This window comes from Rhipicephalus microplus, chromosome 1 (assembly GCF_043290135.1).
Source record: "Rhipicephalus microplus isolate Deutch F79 chromosome 1, USDA_Rmic, whole genome shotgun sequence".
In the NCBI taxonomy this organism is placed as follows: Eukaryota; Metazoa; Arthropoda; class Arachnida; order Ixodida; family Ixodidae; genus Rhipicephalus; species Rhipicephalus microplus.
The window spans coordinates 101,764,664-101,785,844 of NC_134700.1; the positions used below are offsets into that span (position 1 = coordinate 101,764,664).

General features: G+C 45.9%; 1 protein-coding gene across 1 annotated transcript in view; it reads left to right on the plus strand.

Moving 5' to 3' along the window:
* The window catches only part of LOC142765568 (uncharacterized), a 100,872-nt gene that overhangs the window by 60,108 nt on the left and 19,583 nt on the right, over window positions 1-21,181 (plus strand). The window contains exon 3 of the mRNA XM_075866744.1: window positions 20,419-20,624. Coding sequence (XP_075722859.1) covers window positions 20,419-20,624 — 206 coding nt within the window. The remainder of the gene's footprint in view (window positions 1-20,418; window positions 20,625-21,181) is intronic.

Consider the following 21,181-nt stretch of genomic DNA (forward strand, 5'->3'; position numbering starts at 1 on the left):
GCTCCTTATATCGGCACCCGTTTGTCCCTCGTAGCCGTTGTAGCATGTAACAAGTATAACATTTCAACTTCCGAGGTGGTGCCGGTGAGAGATTTCTTCTGTACGTTCTTGAACATTAAAAAATAGTGCTCAATGTACATCTCAATGGCTGCTAATGGGGAATGAGGGACAGGAGAATGTTGTCTTTTAGTTAACGCGCACGCTGCGATCCCCATTAGCAGCCATTGGCATGTACATTGAGCACTATCTGACAAGAAAAAGTTGCTACGTTATTCTCACTGGGTGTAACCTCCTTAGTTTTAGAAAGGTTTAGCGAGCGTTGAGCCACAGCGCCATGAATACAATGAACTAGTATATATCAAGAATGAACTGGAGATGGTTAAAGGGAAATAGATACGAAGCGCACGCCGTAAGAGGTAAAAGCCGAATTAATTCTACTGTCTTTAATTTCCCATTAGCCGCGATTGGCATGTACATTAAGCCCTATCTGACAGGAAAAGGTTGCTACGTTATACGCGCTGGGTGTAACATCCTTAGTTTTAGAACTGTTTAACGAGCGTTGAGCCGCTTTGTCATGAATCCAATGAGCTAGTTAAAACCATGAATTAAGTCGAGGTGGTTCAAGGGAAATAGATACGAAGCGCAAGCCGTAAGAAAGTAAAAGCCGAATTCTGCTGTCTCTCATTTCCCATTAGTAGCCATTGGCGTGTACATTGAGCACTATCTGACAGGAAAAGGTTGCTAGGTTATACGCACTAGGCGGAACCTTCTTGGTTTTACAAAGGTTTAGCGAGCGTTAAGTTGCAGTGCCACGAATACAGTGAACTAGTATATACCATGAACTCGAGGTGGTGAAAGGTGGGAAGTAGACCCAAAGCGCAAGCCGTAAGAAAGTGTGCGTGTGCGATCTCTCGTTTAGTCTTTGGAATATTCGCTGAATGGCGGTGCTTCTATATGGTGAATATATGATGAAAAGATGCGAGATGGTGGTACTTGGAGTGTAGAATTGATGGACGAACGGACACACAGACGGATGCATGGATGGACCAGTGAACGGACGCAGGGGTGGATGCATGGAAGAACGCAAGGACGGACGCACGAACAGACGCACGCACGGATGGGCCGATGGACGCATGGACGGTCACACAGACGGACTCATAGACAGACGAAGGGTTCGCCCCACTCTCCATCATTCACTCCGTGGATATGCTGCCATTTTTTCGGCATTCCTTGACTCCAGTTTGATAAGTTTCCATCGCACTTCCCTTTCTTATCCTGAAAAAAAAAACGCGTTGCCCGAAGAGTCAAGTATACTTCTAGTATAATATCTCAGATACAACTTATCCAACCAAAATAACTTTTTCACCAGGTTGAGTGCATGTATGCGTTCTAAAAGTCTGCACCAAGAACATAGCGCTACCTCAGTTCACCACAATTATGAATAGTCAACTCTCATTTAGGTTATTCTTGTTTTCTTAGTTCAGATTAAATATTATATCAAAATAAATTTTACGCAGTGGTAGACCTCGACCTGGCGTTTCTTGATTGGAAAGTGGCCAAATGTTACCATTTATGTGTACTGACAAGATGAAAAAGTTTTTTAGCCAGATAGGTTTACCTTTGAAAATATTAGCGTTTGATATAATCAACCCAAAACGATAATACTTTCTATTGTTGCATATTGTCACGGGGTCGTGACGTGGCCAAAGACTGCAGACTTCATGCTGGAGTTTAACTGTTTATTTGGGCGAACCTGTGCCCGGTAAACGGAAAGTCCAATTACAGCAGCAGTCTCGCACAGATAGCAGTCTCGGACTGATAGCGGCGAACGGAGCGTCGGCCTTCGATCAACAACTGACAAGCGGCGAAGCGCGTCGGCATTTATACTCTTGCCGTCGAATGTTCTAGCGCTATCACTGGCGGTGGCGTAGGTTCCAGAACAATCTGTACCGTTCGCATAGTGGGCGTGATCTTATCGAAATAATATACTACAGTCCGGAACCTTCTAGAAAACTGCAGGCGCGGTTTGCGCTGAGAATCGTGTGGTATTTTGGGACGATAACAAAAACTTGGGAAATGGAACGTGGCATTGCCCCCCTCTGAAAAAAGGCATCGTCCCGATGCTTTAACTAAAGATGAAGGTACAATAATAATGCAAGAAAGTACAATGAATAAATTACGATACAACAATAATACAAAAAAAACACTGTTTCAGTTTGTTAACGCGCATGAAACGGCTTGAGGCGCGCGACAAGGACGACTTCAGGTCGCGATCGGCGTCGTTGAGAGTTCGTGATGCTGTCGGGGACAACCTCGTAATCAAGTGGGCCGAGATGTCGAACCACCCTGTAGGGTCCGAAGTACAGTCGCAGAAGCTTTTCACTTAGTCCACGTCGGTGTATCGGCGTGCACACCCAAACACGTTCACCGGGCTGGCATTCCACGAAGCGTCGTCGAAGGTTGTAGCGGTGGCTGTCGGTCGACTGTTGATTCTTGATACGGATACGCGCAAGTTGTCGGGCTTCTTCGGGGCGTTGAAGGTACTCGCTCACATCGAGGTTTTCTTCGTCGGTGACGTTGAGTAACATGGCATCGAGCGTCGTTGCCGGGCTCCTTCCGTAGACCAATTTGTATGGAGATATCTGCGTCGTCTCCTGCACCGCCGTGTTGTATGCGAAGGTCACATACGGAAGAATGGCGTCCCACGTCTTGTGTTCGACATCGACGTACATTGACAGCATGTCGGCGATCGTCTTGTTAAGCCGCTCGGTGAGGCCGTTGGTCTGTGGGTGGTACGCTGTCGTCCGGCGGTGGTTTGTTTGGCTGTATGCCAAGATCGCTTGAGTTAAGTCGGCAGTGAATGTCGTTCCTCTGTCGGTGATAAGGACCTCCGGGGCGCCGTGACGTAGGACGATATTTTCGACGAAGAACTTAGCTACCTCGGATGCACTGCCTTTTGGCAGGGCTTTTGTCTCGGCGTAGCGGGTGAGGTAGTTGATAGCTACCACGATACACTTGTTTCCAAAAGCCGACGTCGGGAACGGCCCCAGTAGGTCCATGCCGATCTGCTGGAAAGGTCGGCAAGGTGGATCAATTGGCTGCAGAAGTCCCGCTGGCCTTGTCGGCGGTGTCTTGCGTCGCTGACAGTCCCGGCATGTCCTCACATAACGAGTGACGTCGGTGGTAAGACGTGGCCAGTAGTACCTTTCTTGTATCCTCGCGAGCGTGCGAGAAACACCGAGGTGCCCTGCTGTCAGATCGTCGTGCAGGGCCTGCAGGAGTTCTGGTCGCAGAGCTTAAGGCACCACAAGGAGGTACTTAGCTCGAAGCGGTGAAAAGTTTCTCTTTTGTAGAAGACCGTTTTGTAGAAAGAACGACGCAAGTGCGTGCTTGAATACCTTCGGGACTTCGGCGGTCCTGCCTTCGAGGTATTCTATTAGGGCCATAAGTTCCGGGTCAGCCCGCTGTCGTTCAGCGAAGTCGTCGGTAGTTATCGTTCCCAAAAAGTAGTCGTCATCCGTGTCGTCGGGTAGTGGTTGGTCGACAGGCGCACGACAGAGACAGTCGGCGTCAGAGTGTTTTTTGCCGGACTTGTAAATGACAGTAATGTCATATTTTTGAAGTCTCAGGCTCCATCGTGCGAGGCGACCTGAAGGGTCCTTCAAGGTGGCTAGCCAACACAAGGCGTGGTGGTCGCTCACAACTGTGAAGGGCCTGCCGTAGAGGTAGGGGCGAAATTTCGACGTAGCCCAGTTGATGGTGAGGCACTCCTTTTCTGTTGTGGAATAATTTGCTTCTGCTTTGGATAGCGATCGGCTGGCGTAACTAATAACCCTTTCAAGTCCGTCAGCCTTCTGCACAAGAACGGCGCCAAGACCTACGCTGCTTGCGTCAGTATGTATTTCTGTCTCGGCGGATTCGTCGAAATGGGCAAGTAACGGAGGCGTCTGGAGGCGATGTTTAAGCTCCTGGAAAGCATGTTCCTGTGGTGTTTCCCACTTGAACTCCACGTCGGCCTTGGTAAGATTAGTGAGAGGATCGGCGATGCGGGCGAAGTTTTTCAAGAACCGCCTATAATAGGCGCACAGGTCCAGAAATCGGCGCACAGCTTTCTTGTCAGTGGGTGGCGGGAAGTCGGTGATGGCGGCTGTTTTCCGTGGATCGGGACAAACTCCAGACTTGCTGATAACGTGCCCCAGAAACAAGAGCTCCTCATACGCAAACCTGCACTTTCCTGGCTTCAGTGTGAGTCCGGAAGTCTTGATGGCTTGAAGTACAGCTTCAAGGCGCCGAAGATGCTCGTCGAAACTCGAGGAAACGACGTGTTCCAAGTACACAAGGCAAGTCCGCCACTTCAATCCTGCCAGTACTGTATCCATAACGCGTTGAAAAATTGCAGGCGCAGAGCAAAGGCCGAAGGGCATCACCTTAAACTCGAAGAGGCCGTCTGGTGTTATAAACGCCGTCTTCTCTCGGTCTCTTTCGTCGACTTCGATTTGCCAATAGCCAGTCTTGAGGTCCATTGACGAAAAGTACTTGGCGTTATGGAGCCGATCAAGTGCGTCGTCTATTCGTGGGAGAGGATACACGTCATTTCTTGTGATTTTGTTCAGGCGGCGATAATCGACGCAGAAACGTAGGGTCCCATCCTTTTTCTTCACTAACAACACGGGGGATACCCATGGACTCTTGGACGGTTGGATAATGTCATCCCGCAGCATTTCATCAACTTGTCTCTTCATGGCTTCACGTTCTCGCGTCGAAACCCTGTACGGACTCCGATGGAGTGGTCTGGCATTTTCTTCAGTTATGATGCGATGCTTCGTGATTGGGGTCTGCCGAATTTTCGATGACGACGAAAAGCAATCTTCGTATTGCAGGAGCAGGGCCTTGAGCTGTTCTTGCTTATCGTTCGGAAGTCTGGGATTGACGTCGAAAGCTATGGGAGGGGCTCGGTTCCTCTGAGCAGGTTCCGCAGAATCGTCGAGGGCGGAAGCACTAGTGGCTCCGAGAATTTCTTCGATGTACGTGACCGTTGTTCCTTTGTTCACATGTTTGTACTCATTGCTGAAATTCGTGAGCATAACCGTTGCTTTGCCTCCCCGCAGCTCTGCAATTCCTCTTGCGACGCAAATATTTCGGGTGACCAGCAGATGCTGACTGCCTTCAACGACGCCTTCCAAGTCAAGTGATTTAGGAGCGCCGACTGAAATAATGACGCTTGAGCGAGGCGGAATGGTGACTTGCTCTTCCAGCACATTCAAGGCATGGTGTCCTGACGGCGTGCGTGGCGGTAGTGCTTCTTCTGTGGCTAACGTTATCAACTTTGTTTTTAGGTTGATGACAGCACCATGGAGGCATAAGAAGTCCATGCCAAGGATGACATCTCTCGAGCAACGCTGTAGGACTACGAAGTCTGTAGGATATATACGGCCGTTAATGGTGACTCTCGCTGTGCAGATTCCTGCAGGCGTTACGAAATGACCTCCAGCTGTGCGGATTTCAGGGCCTTTCCAAGCTGTCCTAACTTTCTTCGCGGCGAACGACCCACTGATGACAGAATAGTCGGCTCCAGTATCGACGAGAGCGGTCACACTGTGGCCGTCGTTAAGAACGTCGAGGTCGCTAGTTTGCCGTCTCGCATTACAGTTAGGGCGTGGCGTCGGGTGACGGCTGCGTCGGCTTGTTCCGCTGCTTCCATGTTGCGTCGTCAGGCCACCTTCGGTAAGTGAGCTTTCGCCGTCAGGGCTTTGCCTGGTTGGCGTTGTGTTCGGAAAGCTCCGTCGCGGCGTCGTCGGAGGAGGAGGATCTTCGGTAGTTCGTCGCACAGCAACCGCACCTCCTACGGTTGCTGCCATTAGTTTCCCGGATACGGGCTAGGAGACCGGCCCCGCGTAGGGCCAGAGTACTGCCGGTGGTGTGGTGACGTGCGGCGGCTGGGCGACGGGGAACGCGAAGAGCTTCGTGGTGTCCACCGAGTTCCTGTCAGGTAGTCGGCGATGTCACGTGGTCGTTCTCCTGGCTGTGGACGCGGTGCATTGACGGCGAAGCCACATAGTCCCATCTGTCGGTACTGGCAACGGCGGTATGTGTGTCCAGCCTCGCCGCAGTGGTAGCAGAGCGGGCGATGGTCAGGGGTGCGCCAGACGTCAGTCTTCCTCGGTGCACTGTGCTGGACCACAGGCGAACGGTATGACGTCGGTGGGGGTGGTGGCGGTGGTGGCGTCTGTCGACGGAAGTGCGATGGGGCGGCCTTTTGGGGTGGACGGGGAGGAGCGTTGTGGCGCAGTGCAGCGGCGTAGCTCATACCTTTCGGCTCGGGCAGCGGTGCGTGGGGAAGTTGAAGCGATTGCCGAACTTCTTCTCGCACAATGTCGGCGATTGAATCCACTAGAGGCTGCGCCGAAGGCAACAGCTTGCGCAGCTCTTCCCGCACGATCGCTCGGATCGTTTCACACAGGTCTCCGGAGTTACTGGCTTGAGCAGCAGCGCAGTCTGCAGTCAGGCGACGATTATACTGTCTAGTGTGCATGTCCAGTGTCTTTTCGATAGTGGTCGCTTCGGCTACAAATTCTTGGACGGTTTTCGGTGGGTTTCTCATCAGTCCCGCGAAAAGCTCCTGTTTGACCCCTCGCATAAGGAAACGAACTTTTCTCTTCTCAGGCATGTCTGGGTCAGCGTGACGAAATAGTCGGGTCATTTCTTCTGTGAAACTGGCGACATGTTCATTTGGTAGTTGAACCCGGGTCTCTAATAATGCAGCGGCCCTCTCTTTGCGAGCGACGCTCACGAACGTTTGCAGAAATGCACCGCAGAAAGCATCCCACGTTCGGAGAGTCGACTCCAGATTTTCGAGCCAGGTCCTTGCGGTGTCTTCCAAATAGAAGAACACATGACGCAGCTTTTCGTCATGGTCCTAATGGTTGAGGGCGGCCACTTGGTCGTATGTTTCTAGCCAGGACTCCGGGTCTTTGAACGATGACCCATGGAAAATTGGTGGTTCCCTGGGTTGGTGCATGACCATCGTGGGCTGGGACGCTGCGGTTGTCATTGTCGCTGCAGTCGCGGTCATGGCCTTGGTCTTCCGCGCCTTGTCTTGTAGAAGCCCGTACTTCGGTGGTAGCCCTTGCTGTCGGCGGCTTGTTGGCTGCTCCTGGTTGGCGTCGGTGTCTTCTCCGCGACGTGGGCTGGGTTCACGGCTTGACGAGGGCGTCCGGTACATGAACGAAGCAGCACCTCTCGTCGTGACGTGGCCGAAGACAGGACTTCGTGTTGGGGTTTAACTGTTTATTTGGGCGAACCTGTGCCCGGTAAGGAAAGTCCAATTACAGCAGCAGTCTCGCACAGATAGCAGTCTCGGACTGATAGCGGCGAACGGAGCGTCGGCCTTCGATCAACAACTGACAAGCGGCGAAGCGCGTCGGCATTTATACTCTTGCCGTCGAATGTTCTAGCGTTATCGCTGGCGGTGGCGTAGGTTCCAGAACAATCTGTACCGTTCGCACAGTGGGCGTGATCTTATCGAAATGATCTACTACAGTCCGGAACCTTCTAGAAAACTGCAGGCGCGGTTTGCGCTGAGAATCGTGTGGTGTTTTGGGGCGATAACAAAAACTTGGGAAATGGAACGTGGCAATATGTAATCGGCGCTCCGAGTATGACGCTGACTTAATTAAATTTACCGAAGTTATTACAAATTAATTGCAGCGCAAAAAAGGACTTGGACAAAAAAGTGAACACTAAAAGCACTTGTGGTGCTCACTTTTTTTGCTCTCGCCTTTTTTTTGTGCTACATTGAGGTCATAAGGAAACAGCACCATTACGCTCGCCCCTCCGTTTTGCTTTTGTGAAGTTAAGCAAAAAATACGTATTCCAAAAACGCATTATCGGAATCACGCTGACTTTTTCCTGGCGTCTTTTATAATTAGCCTAATTTGATCACATGTTTGCGTTTACAACCCAACATTATCCAGTCTTAGCACTACCTGACAAGAAGAACACAGGTAATTCAAAGAATGCTCACTCACTATTGTTTCGCCGCACCGACTACCGCCGAGCCTCTGAACACTCGTGAGATTACAATAGGTCGTTTGCTGCAGGGACCATCACACGATTACCATTCACAGAACTTATTTCTGTCAAAGATAACCTTCGTTGCTGCTTGTACTTGCTTGTGATATCCAGAAGGTGCAGAGAGCAGTGTCCTTTTTGTCGAACGTGGCCGAACACTTCGCACAATCCTCACAGCACCGGCTTGGTCAGCGCCATGTTGGTTTGTGAGGACCAGCCTTCCAGCGGCGAGGCTGCCTACGTCACTCCTCGAACAGCCAATGATTGCCGCTGAGTGATGAGCCGGAGCAATTGGGGAGCATCCACCGGGACAAAGGCAATGTGTGGGAGCATTTCCGGTGCAATCATGGGAGCATACTCAGAGGATCGGCGCCGTTTTTCTCCAGTTTCTTTCGTCCGCGCCCACCGGAGAAAAACGGTGAAAAGACAAATATATTTGCTCTGGTACAATATGGTTTGTGTCAGGCCACCTGAGCAGTGTGGGCGTATCATTCCTCACTTCCTCCCAGCTGGGGATATTTTTGTTTACATTGTAGGGAGTCATTGATCACAAACTTTCGATGAGTTTTTATGTCCCATTGCATTGTTTAGGAGGCGTTGGCGTGGGCCGACTTGCCGAAGCATTGACGACAACAAAGTTGGCGTACGCATGAGGAGGCGTGCGTGAGCCGTGGAATAAAATCAGTTGCTTTTCGTGTTTTTGTATAGCAGCATCAATTTCCTTCTGCCTTCCGCAATGGTGGTGACACTGGACCATAGAGGGACTTTTCAGGTGCTTCAACAAAACACTCGAATTGAGCCAACCAACCTCTGATCTGCGCATCACTATGGCGTAACTACCAGATGAAACCACGGCGCACTGCCTCTTGTCATCTATCTATCTATCTATCTATCTATCTATCTATCTATCTATCTATCTATCTATCTATCTATCTATCTATCTATCTATCTATCTATCTATCTATCTATCTATCTATCTATCTATCTATCTATCTATCTATCTATCTATCTATCTGTCTGTCTGTCTGTCTGTCTGTCTGTCTGTCTGTCTGTCTGTCTGTCTGTCTGTCTGTCTGTATGTCTGTCTGTCTGTCTGTGTCAGTCTGTCTGTGTCTATCTATCTATCTATCTATCTATCTATCTATCTATCTATCTATCTATCTATCTATCTATCTATCTATCTATCTATCTGTCTATCTATCTATCTATCTATCTATCTATCTATCTATCTATCTATCTATCTATCTATCTATCTATCTATCTATCTATCTATCTATCTATCTATCTATCGATCTAATCTAATCTACCTCCTACATTTAGCTTTCCTGGCCGTTTTATAGTGTCATATACTATAAAAAACTTGGCATGGAAAAGCATGGCTGTATTACCCGCATAAGTTATTAGTCACAACATTAAAATCATGACATACGTGTCATGAATGTCATGATTTGGATTTCCTGGCCTTGTTGATTTTGCGGTGATTTCGTTCACATGACATATCGCAAAACCAGTACAGTAAGATATGAGTGAATGGTGAACATAACTGACAGACCCTAACGTGATGTTTGAGACATGTATATCATGTGGGTCATGAGTACACGCCACGCTCATAGTGCGCTCGAGGTTGCCTCGATAGCTCGACATACACCGAATTTGGTATTACTGGACATAAATGAATGGCGGAGACAAATGGCTGGTACAAACATCATAAGCTTGAGGTGCTTGTCATGTAACAACATAACTACATGCCACGCTCATAATGCGATAGCGACCGTTTCGCTAGCTTCACATATACCTTATATCGTAATACGTGACGCGAACAGGCGATAACAGTATATTGCTCGTCCAAACAAGATAATTATGGCATGCGTGTGAAATAAAAAATGACTTGTGTCCACGCTCATAGTGCGCTCGCAGTTATTTTGCTAGCTTGAAATATACCAAATTTGGTGTTACATGACGTAAATAGATGACGAAGGTATATGACTGGTGCGAACACGATAATCGTGACGTGCGTGTCATGTGAAACATGACTACATGCCACGCTCATATTGCGCTCGAAGCCGTTTCGCTAGCTTCATATGAAGCAAATTTGGTATAATATGACGTGAATAGAACACAATGGTAAATTACACGTCCAAACCTAATATTCATGATATGCATGTCTTGTGAAACATGACGGCATGCTAGGCTCATGGCGTACTCACGGACTTTCCACTAGCTCCATACATACCTATATGGTATTACGTGACGGTAATGAACGATGAAGGCAATTGACACAATTATTCACAATAATCATAACGTAAAAGTCATGTAATGCATAATTTTCGTCCTTTCCTTATAGTTATGCTCCTCTGAAAGTAACATTTCAGCCTTGCAATTGTTCTTGTATTTCAATTCTGGAGCATTTATGAGGTTTGGAGACCCCCTTTTTGGTAATTTCATTGATTTGGTTGTCACCTGTTTGTAAGCGATGTTCTCCTTATTCTTACTTCGCGCTTTGCTATTGAATCTTTGTTTTTAGAAACTTTTGAAGCAGGTAAGCCTCGCAGGTTCTTGTCAGTTTCATCTCTTTGGGGCCTATCACGGCACATGTGCGTGCTAAGCGTGGCAATATGTTCTTCCAAGCTTTTAATAACGCGATAGCCTTCGAGAGCACGTGTCGCAGAAATTCCACTGTCGGCGTCGGCACAGTTGGTTGCGAGTGAAAAATTGTCCCTGAATGAAAAATCGAGAAAGAAGTAAATAGAATAAAAAATAAACTTTTACGGCCCGTTGAGGATCGAACCCGCGCCGTTCGCGTGGCAACGAGGCGTTCTACTACAAAGCGAAGACGTTCCTTCCAGCGGCTTCAAAAGAAAAACACTACATAAATGCCACGTACTGCAAAGAATCTTAACGCATTTTGTTCGACAGGTGTCACGATGAAAACGAGTCTTTTCACTGATTTGAAGGTGCATTTGGGAGGCCATCAAGCTACGTTGAAAGAGTTAGGGATAACGAAGCCATCGCCACTAAAAACACACAGGAATTGTAAACCAGCCGTAAAAACGGACAACTATGTCCATCTAGTGGGACACATATCATGTTTTTCCAGAGACATTGATCAAGTAAACAGCAAGCGCTAGATAGTGTGCTGCCGTATGTAAGGCATTGTGAGACTTTTCATGGCGTCCTAGATGATAGCGCGAGGCGTGTATCTTGAAGGCCAAGCGATCCTTGCTTTACATGAAAAAAAGTGGCAGACCCCATGTACAGTGCGAATCAATGATATGCGAAGCATGAGTGAGGAAGGATGATATGTCACTTTAAAATCCCCCCAACGTTACGAGGGGGAGGTAAATTAGGCCGTACACGACTTCCGTGTCATGATTATCATGTTAAGGTGTGTCGTTTACCTTCGCCATAACGTGATGCCAAATTCAGTAAATGTGAAGCAAGTGAAACGGCCGTAAGCACCCTATGGCTGTGATATGTTGTCATGTTCTTACGTGATACGCTTGTCAGGATTATCATATTTGCACCAGTGATATACCTTCGTCATCCATCGACGTCACGTAACACCGAATTTGGTATATGTGGAAATAGCGAACCTGCCACGAGTGCACCATGAAGGACACAATATACCCCAACGTGACCTTGACGCGCGCACACGCTGGACACAGCGATGCTATACGTTAGCAAAACGAGATAACTATATTATAGTCTCACGCCAGGCGTGATCGGGTTGACCAGCGTCCATCGGCGCGGCCCAGTGGCAACAACCGGTGGGAAATGTGACCTGCTGCGTTTCACGCCGATTCGTTACCCAGACGTCTGCCTATTTTCGTGAGGGAGGGACGCCAGACGCACTGAAACGTGCACGCGTCAAAGTAACGCAGCGCTGCGCACGCCTGCGAGTACACTGAAACATCCGCTTTCTACAGCGACCGAAGTTCCCCTGCCACCGAAGCGCAGCGTTATTCGCACTGGACGCACCCCGCGCCGCAGAATATACCATCTACTACGGGGTGAACGCGGGATGGATGCGCTGTCACCCGGTTGTTGTCACGGCTCGCAAACGCTACTACGCTATCCGGTGGCGTATACTTCGATGATTCTCGTACGCAGGAAGCAAGAAAAGACAGTACGGCCTACTTTGCTGGCAAGTGGTTGTCTTGTAATGCACGAAGAGCAGAAAAACCACCGACGCCAGCGGCGTCGGTGGTTTTTCGTTTTGCTCTGCAAAACGGCAACAAGCTCGGTCACGCCAACAGCAAGCTCGGTCACCTCTTTCACGAAATACGGAGGCGAAGTAGGCACAGAGTGGGTTAAACTCCCGTTGGTTTCAACATTCAGTTACGTGCACTGCGGCATAACAAGTGAGTAGGGCATCGCCACCATTTTTCCAAATTCCTTGACTAGCGCTCATATTGGTCCGCGGTGACCGATTCGGCGGCAGACGCCGCAAAAATTGGTCCGAGAGCGATTGGCGCGGACAGGGTCTTTTCGGCGGATCTCGCCACCGCCGAACCGGATTCGGAGCACTTTCGGCGGCCGGAATGCTCAGTCTGAACGAGACCTAAAGCCACGTTCACACTGAGCATACCACTGAGGCCACCTTCACACTGAGCCACTGTCTTGCTACAAGACGTGCGCAAGCAAGGGGTTTGCGAGCAGTGAATTTCAGAAGCGAGTTGAATACAAATCTAATAGCGGTATAACCAAATCGAACACATCAACAAACCTCGTACTCTTCTGATAGGTTTTCAATATTAGGAAGTGTTCTTTAAAAATACTCTTAAAACTGCACAACAGTTTATTTGAAACAAGAATTCAAAAACTCTCAAAAAATATTATTATGAATATGAAAACTTCAATAAGGTGGTATACAGCAGTGACCAGAACCTTCGAAGTAGTTCTCAACTGTAAGTCGGAATACCGCAGCAACTACTTTATTCAACTTTGTTCCCATTTTTTAAATTGAATTGCGGCATAAAATCTAAACAAATTTGAACCGCACATCATGAATTGCTGTAAATATTTATTGAAAAAGGCGAAATCGTCTCAACATATACACTGGCACAGGGAGTATGTAAAAATCAAGAGCTAAAAGCTGTATCTGTAAAAACAATTTACATAAAAAAAGAGTTGCATGTTTATTATTCGTGAAGATAAATACCGCCATAGTCCGTAACTTCAATGATGAATACAGGAAATCATTATTGCGGTACAGCTTCTCCTTAGTAAATACAGAATAAAAGGGCAGTTTTCATAAAACAATGCTTTATCTGGTAATGGTTAGAGCATCAACAGTGTTGACAATATTTGGACCAGCACTTATTGCGGCAATTCTCAGCTTACAACAATAAGAAAACCTTCAGCTGATCCCATGTATTGCTGCTTCTGGGTTGTGCACTGAGGGCTGAATTTTGTCAAAATATTCAGTATTTCTTTTATGTGCCGTTTTATTAAACTAGCGAATGCCAAATGATTCATTATTGAAATATTCGCACACGCCTAGCAATGTTGTCGCCAGCAATAACCCACCATCTCTTAGTGTGAATGTGGCAGGGCATCTATAAACACCACGAGTGCTTTTTGTGCTGTATCTCAACCCTCGATGAACAGAGCCCTGCTGTGTTCATGTTTCAAGGGTCACAAATGGAAAAAAGAAAACGTACCTAGTTAAAACTCGTGCCATGAAAGGTGTGTTTGAAAAAGCGTATTTGGTAAAATTTGCTCTAAATCTTTTCGTCCACTAGCAAAAAAGAGCAGTGCATAGCACATATTTTTTACTCTTAGCCTACATCAGTAAACTAAACATCAGCCTGTTCATAATAACTTACTTGTTTATTGTTACGGTATTTGTTCAATCAATATGAAAACACAAGGCCCGACAGCACAAATACCTCTGCTGAGATAGATATACATTCAGACAGCAAGTCACGAAAAGGTACTTTTTAGAATTCAGCATATGCCAAACAGAAAATTCCGTGAGTGCCAATACATCGGAGCAAGTCTTGCCTAAATCACGAGTGGTAACCTGGCTAAGCTATAATTGTTGACATCAATGAAATGTATTTTCTGAGAAGCTATAGGAGCATTCATTTTCTGGATCAAGTTGAGTCTAATAGCTACATAATCCGGGTGCTTTGTCACAATAAAATAAATAAACTAAGTGAATGCGAAATCTCACATGAACTTGTTGTCCAGAAACAAAAAAATAAAATGTGATAATATATTTGCTTTTCAGATAATTCTGGACATGAAAATTTGAAAGTGAGAAGAATTACTTGCGATTCCGAACAGCTTGGAGAATGTGAGATCAATATGGATTGTTAATAGAGCCATGTGAATGACTTTATGAATTGGTCACGAAAACAACACATGCAGTACCACACACCGCATTCAGATGTTTTTACTTTTGGCTTTTGGGATGAAAACTACTTTTTACCAGGGATAAATTTTGCATATAAATCACAAGCCTGACATCTAAGTACATGCATATTGCCATGTGTGTTTTATTTCAACAAAGTCTGGTTTCACCCACAAAGACTCTAAGCAACACTCGGCGCAGACGACGCAGCAGTGTTTGAGAAGCTCCACGGCAGCGGGCAATCACACTGTGAAGGTTGAGGATAGGACGCGAGTAGTCTAGAGTTTACGCAGCCACGAGCAATAATCCCAGGAATTTTCAATAGGCCGTGTAAAGCAGACTCGCGGTACTGCTTGTCAGATTAATAATGGCTGACGCACTGTTTAGCACTATCAGAGCAGACTATATATTGCGGGTAGTTTGGCTAACCACTCTTCAGGTAAATGTTTGCTGAAATAAAAGCCTGGTCTATATCCCGCCGACAACTTTTGTTTCCACGTCTCTTCAAGAGACTATAAATCAAGAAATCTGAAACTTCATTTTTTAGAAATATGCATATGTACAACTGCAAAATTGTGAAAAGTAATACTAACAGCTATCTGTTTTTCTTCCTTTTATCTTGAAATCGTTTGGTGAAGTAGAGCAGTATAAGTGCCACTGGTAATGAAGACTATGTGGCAAAATCCAGAGATCCTTAGAGCAACTGGCATCCCTAGCTATCTAGCACAGTGTAAAAGTGAGGCTTTTGAAACAAATCTAAAAATGAAGCAGTTACGTGCTGCTCATAATAGCCTGCTTGTGGTCCCCCAATTTGTAGGATTACCAATTGGATGTAAAGAGGTGTTATAATTGCACAGCAGAAGTCCTTGGACACAATTATTGTTAAAGTTCTCGCGTACAGCTAATGAGTTAACAATTAACACAAATACAACGCAGTTCATTGTCTTTGATTCTAGCCATAATTCCCTTTCACCTACCCCTGATATTACTATCAACAACCTCAGACATTTTTGTAACACTGAGTTCGCATTCTTGAAAGTTGTCAAATGCTAATCTAAAGAACCAATATCACATTGCACGTTTAGGACAAAGGATAGCTCATCATACTAAAACATTGAATAAAGCACGATCATTCTTTAACTTGTCAAAAATATATTACGCCTTTGTCCACAGTCATATTACGTACGGCATCATGTAATGGGAGATCGCCTCTCCATCTCGTATGCACCCACTTCAACGTCTTCATACCAAGCCCATTCACATCTTAATGTTTGGTACTCCGTTTCCACTTTTTCAGCAACATATAGAAGTAACACGGTGCAATTCACTCTTACATAAACTGGAGATTGTATTTAGTTCTCTTAACGGTTTTGTTGGTGGGTGAGCGACGATGGCGGAGGCGAAATAAAATACAAGAAGCAGGCACTCACTGCACCCAAATTGTGTTGGCAGAGTCCTTGTGTCTTCTGGAAGTCGTTGCACTAATATAACGTTGAAATAACAAAGTGGCGTCGATAAAACATTGAATAAAGTAGAAGCCGTAATGCAAGCATTCGCTCACTACAGCTTCTTCTATCTCCCCAACAACACAGGGGTCAGGTGAAAATTGGAGGAGGGGGGGGGGGCGTCCATTCTTTCTGTGCCTACCCTGGCACCGCCCCCGATTCCAGCCTGTGTAATTTGACTGTTGTTGACCTCGTGTGACAGCTCTCCCTCGTGCATTCATTGTTTGTCAGTTACTTACTCGCCTTATCAGTTGAAGGCTGTTTATGTGATGAAGACAAACCTCCGTCCGTTCTTGTTTTGTCACTTGCTGATGGCGTGTCCTCAGTATCTTTTCTCAGTGTACCCTTATTTTACTAGGCTGGAAGATTACGAACGTTACAACTTTCAACTCTTGGCATGTTTTTATGAACTGTAAAATATTCACTGCTCTTTTCTCCGGCATTCTGTTTTGAATGATTGGCATGTCAGTACTTCTCCTCTCAGCTGGCTAGTGTTTTTTAAGTAGGACTTTGTCGCTGCAGCCTCCTGGTACTGGATGCAGTGCTCACTCAGCCAGCTTTATTGGCACAGCAGAAAATGATGAAAAGTGTGAACTAATCACTACAGGTGTGCTCTTTCTTGGTTGCGGTTGCTGTATCTTTGCAGTGGTGATGTCCTGAGTATGTATTACTGGCTCGACAGGCAAAGCTTCTTCTTTTGGTTAGCTGCCAATAACGTGCAAAATGTACTATTAAAACTTGCTAAGATTAGAGCCCCTTTAGTTGTGAATTATGATGCACTGTCAATAAATGTAGCAACTTCAGATAGCAAAATCACAAGGCACTCAATATTACAATTCAAGGAAAAAAAGATGTGTTCTTTTGTGTGAGCTTCAGCAAGACATTACAATATCTATGAAATTAAACACTTAATCAATCTGCTGTAAGTTGTATTTAGTTTTGATACAAAACGAATGAAATCATAAGCTCCTGTTTTGTGTGCAAATATTTTTTCATTGCAGATTACGGGAGAAGAAAACCAACAATTGGCGTTGGTTTTAGAACACAATTTGATTGACCCATCAAATATAACAGTTCATTCACCAGAGTGATCAGCTACGGTTCTGTGCAGCAGACTCGGGTCTAGTCAGGGCATACTGACTAGAGAGAAGGTTCAGTTATTCTGACGAACTATTTATTTTACTCTATTCTGGCTTCAAGTTGACACAGCTAGCATAAACAAGTTGCATACAGAAATGTAGCCACTGATGCTAAAGGGTTATAATTGTTTCTCTTAGAAAAATGTTTTATTTCAAAAACATAAGGTCGCATAAACCTTGACGAAATGCTTGAACATGGGCTTTGACTTATAACCTGTGATATAGGCGAAACATTGTGTGGTGAAGAAATAGGGGGTGACATCCTTGATCTTCAGTGCAGGCAAGACGAGTATGTGTTTTTTTAGTTCTCGGTATCCCATTGCTGAAAATTTGAGGGGTGAGCCATTTAGCCAATGTGACATTTCTTGGCTACACCACTACAATAACTATGAAGCCCCCATCTTGCACTTTTGTGCCTTTAGTGGTTCATCAATAAACTGCCTTTCTGGTGGATGTGACCACTTTAGCCATCGATAATACAGATAAGATAAATATCTTGATCTGCATGTCAAACAAAAAGTGAAAAGGGTCGTTACAGTTTGAAAAGCCTTGAGGAAACATGTCCACATACTCCATGATTATGAAAATCAATGAGAACTTCTTGTGTGTAGAGCAGTATAAGCCACAAAGGTATAAAATATGGGAAGAGTGATATGCACCAGCTACTTTGGCCAGCTGAGCCGTTCCTTGCTTTCATTTCTGTTTGACTCTCACACTGATTATAGGACTTCCTGAAGAAACATACACTACAAAAGTGCACACAGAGTATGTGAAAATTAAGACAAATGAACTAGTTATTCTCTGATAACTACAATTGTGTTTGCTCTTCTGCACTGAGTCTGGAGAAGTGAAATTATAAGATTATGACTGAGCTAAATCAAGAAACACTGTGAGAAAAAATTTTAAGATGTCACATGCCATATATACAAAAAATGCACAGCTGCTGACACCACAGGCAACAGTCTTCGGTACTACAAACAGTCACCCGTACCTTAAAATTCATAGATATTGCCTTTTAGTTATGTGGACCAGTCCTGACGCCAGCTGGCAAACGATGCTCCTCATGTTCTAGAGATTACAGCAATTTTTGACACACTTCCTGGTTTGTAACGTGTACGTCCATTGACTTCTCGAAAGACATCCAGCTGGCCTTAGCAAACCCACTAAACGGAAAATGAATAAAGGACAGCGAGTGTGAAACAAAACTTTCTACTTTACAGGAACCAGCTTGCACGGTCTGTGCAGAGCACACACTTCTTTCCAAATACCTAAAAAGCAGGAGGGAGGGGTCCGGAGAGGGTTCTGTGATTCTGTATTTCATCAAAACAACACGACGCCGTAAGCGTGCGTGTATCTTGTTTATAAACGATTTAGCCTACGTGTTATGTGTTTTATGCATCAGCGCATATGAACTCACGGAAATGTTTTTTTTTGTGCGTAGTACTGCGGCCAGGCTCAATTAGGTCTTCGTACTGCGTAACCTAGCTAATGTTTTTGCTACAGCAGGGCAATGTATATATATCAAAATAATCAACAAGAAAACGTTCCACAGCAAAATTGTAACCCGCGACGACCCACGGAGACAAAGCACCCGATATATTATAACTCATGCAAAATATATACAAAAATGTATTACTCATGCGCCCGGCATATCACTCTTTCGAACTTGAAAAATCGACACGTTAGTGGAACCAGAACAGCGCCAAAAGCAGCAGGCGCAGAGATTAGCTCATACCAGTCCATGTTATGCCACCGCAGTTGACTCTTTAGCCGGCGCCGGCAATGCCGTTCACACGCTGGGCCAATAATGACAACCTAATTGCATGGTTCCGCCCATATTGGCTGCTGGTTGTACATTTCGGTCCAATGTGGCCATTATAATACGCTGGTACGACCAATATTGGCGGAAAGTTTTGAATGCTGGTCCCACATCACCGTTATATCCGACTGGCACAACCATTATTTGCGGAACATTGTCAATGCTGGTTCTACATCGCTATTCTTTTCAGCTGGCACAGCCATTATTGGTGGTACGTTGTCACTGCTGTTGCGAGATTATTGTTATATTCGACTGACACTGCCATTATTGGCGGTACGTTGTCAACCTGGGCCAATCTTGGGCCATGAACTGCAAATCTATCCCCAACATCGGGCCAACGTTCTGTGCTGCCTGGGCACCAATTACAGACGGGGATGGCAGAGAAACAAAGGGTTAAGCGAGAGAGTGGGTAGGACGGCTCGAGAACAATTACTGACGCTACCATAGAAACTTGTTTAATCTAAGAAGGTCTGCGTCCACTGGGTGCCAGAGCAGATGTGCCGTGTACGGAATCCTTCGGGCGTTTACATCCAATGAGGTACCTCGAGCAAGGTTGCCCTCCCGAACGTTAACGTCCGGCCAGGCCAACGAGTCTTTCGAGCTTCTGGCTCTGTCTGATCTGCTAACGTGGCCTGTTCTTTCTTCTATTGTGCGTGTCACGCGGGCATGTGCAGTGAGGCGAAGCTGATGCTTGATGCACGTGCTTGCGCGTTTTCGCTACCACTCCGTTGCCTCAATTCTTGGCGCCGTCGGGGGCCTCATCACATATATACATCAATCTTGTCACATGCTGCATATGCGCACCATCGTAGTTTCAGAGTCTGCTTCAAAATTTCGAAGTGCGCTGAAGGTAAGTTACGATGCACTAAAGCCAACTAGCTCGTCTTGCAGTAAGTAACGGTAGGACAATGACCCAGCCATGCATCCTGAGTTAGAGGAGATAGTTTTGAGTCTCCAGAGAGTTCGTGTACGTTCAGTCAGCGACACAGGAGTGACAGAAAACAGCAGCGTAGTGATGGTGAGCGAAGGTAGGGATTAGTCTACACTGTCAAGCAGGTCGGTGGACTCGTTCAGCTGGTAGCGGGTCGCGTTCAGCATGTAGTCGGTCACGTTCATGTGGTGGTTCTTGGTGCACCTTTTATGATGCTTAAAATGTACCCCAAATAATCGGTGTATAACGTCACTCCTGAGGTCGCTGCAAAGCGCCGCAGGCAGGAATGCATAGCGGGCCCTAGACACTCTCAAGCGTACCATATGGGGAAGTTGTCAGCTGTGTGCTACGATGGCATTTCTTTATAGTAGGAGCCACAGATTGATATACTGGTTATTACCAAGGACCGCTATCGCTCCAAATAAAAACCTGTATGTTTTCGTTTTAGTATTGTCTTTTTCACAAACTCCATATTGCTTATTTGTGTTACACTAGAACTAAGACATCGAACAGTTAATATAGACATCGATTTATCTACCTAATTTCGACAGTTTGCCCAAAGTCGTTTGATTGATGACTCAAATTTTTTCATGCAGGTTCTGATGCTGCAAGGCTAGCACAACACGCGTATTGGCGCGCGCGTGCAGAGCGCCTTCGAAATGCTTGTGACAGGGCGGAAGGTGAATTTTTCCTTCTCAACCTGTCCCGGGCCATGGGCACTCCGCAGCACCAATTGGACACGACCATATTTAACAACTACCTGTCCGAAATTGCTACTCTGATGCTGGCCCCACACCCTGATGTAATTTTGGTTTTTACATTCTGCTTTTAATATCTCGCTTGGTTTTACTACAAGCAGTTTTTAGTTCGTATTTAAACGCAAGCTCCCAAGACTACATTAGCTAGTGGCATATACTTTGCAGCTTGCCAGCCTGTTATCCTGAGAAGACTAGAATTTATGCGATGTACTTGGCAGATTGCTCTATATTTAGGTAAATTTCGCACAACACAAAAGGTTATCTTTATTTATTTAATGAATTTTGTTTATTATATACATCTACAGATGATGCAACGAGCCTTTGGGCTTCAGACATAAGAAGGGATGTCTACTCAGGCCAGTAACCCATGGCTTGCCGGTGCCGCTTGAGCATTGTTTAGAACCACAGCTGTTTCATAAATTATCTGAACAGGTTTAAGTACCCAAAAAAGAAAATGTTTTGCTTTTTTTACAATTTAATTGCTCTGTTCCGCAGACAGGCTTTTGTTAACAGAATAGTGTGTAAAGCTTTTCCTCCTCTTTCAGCCAGCAATAATAAGCAAAAACTCACTGACGTTTCTTCACCAGTCGTTATCTTTTTG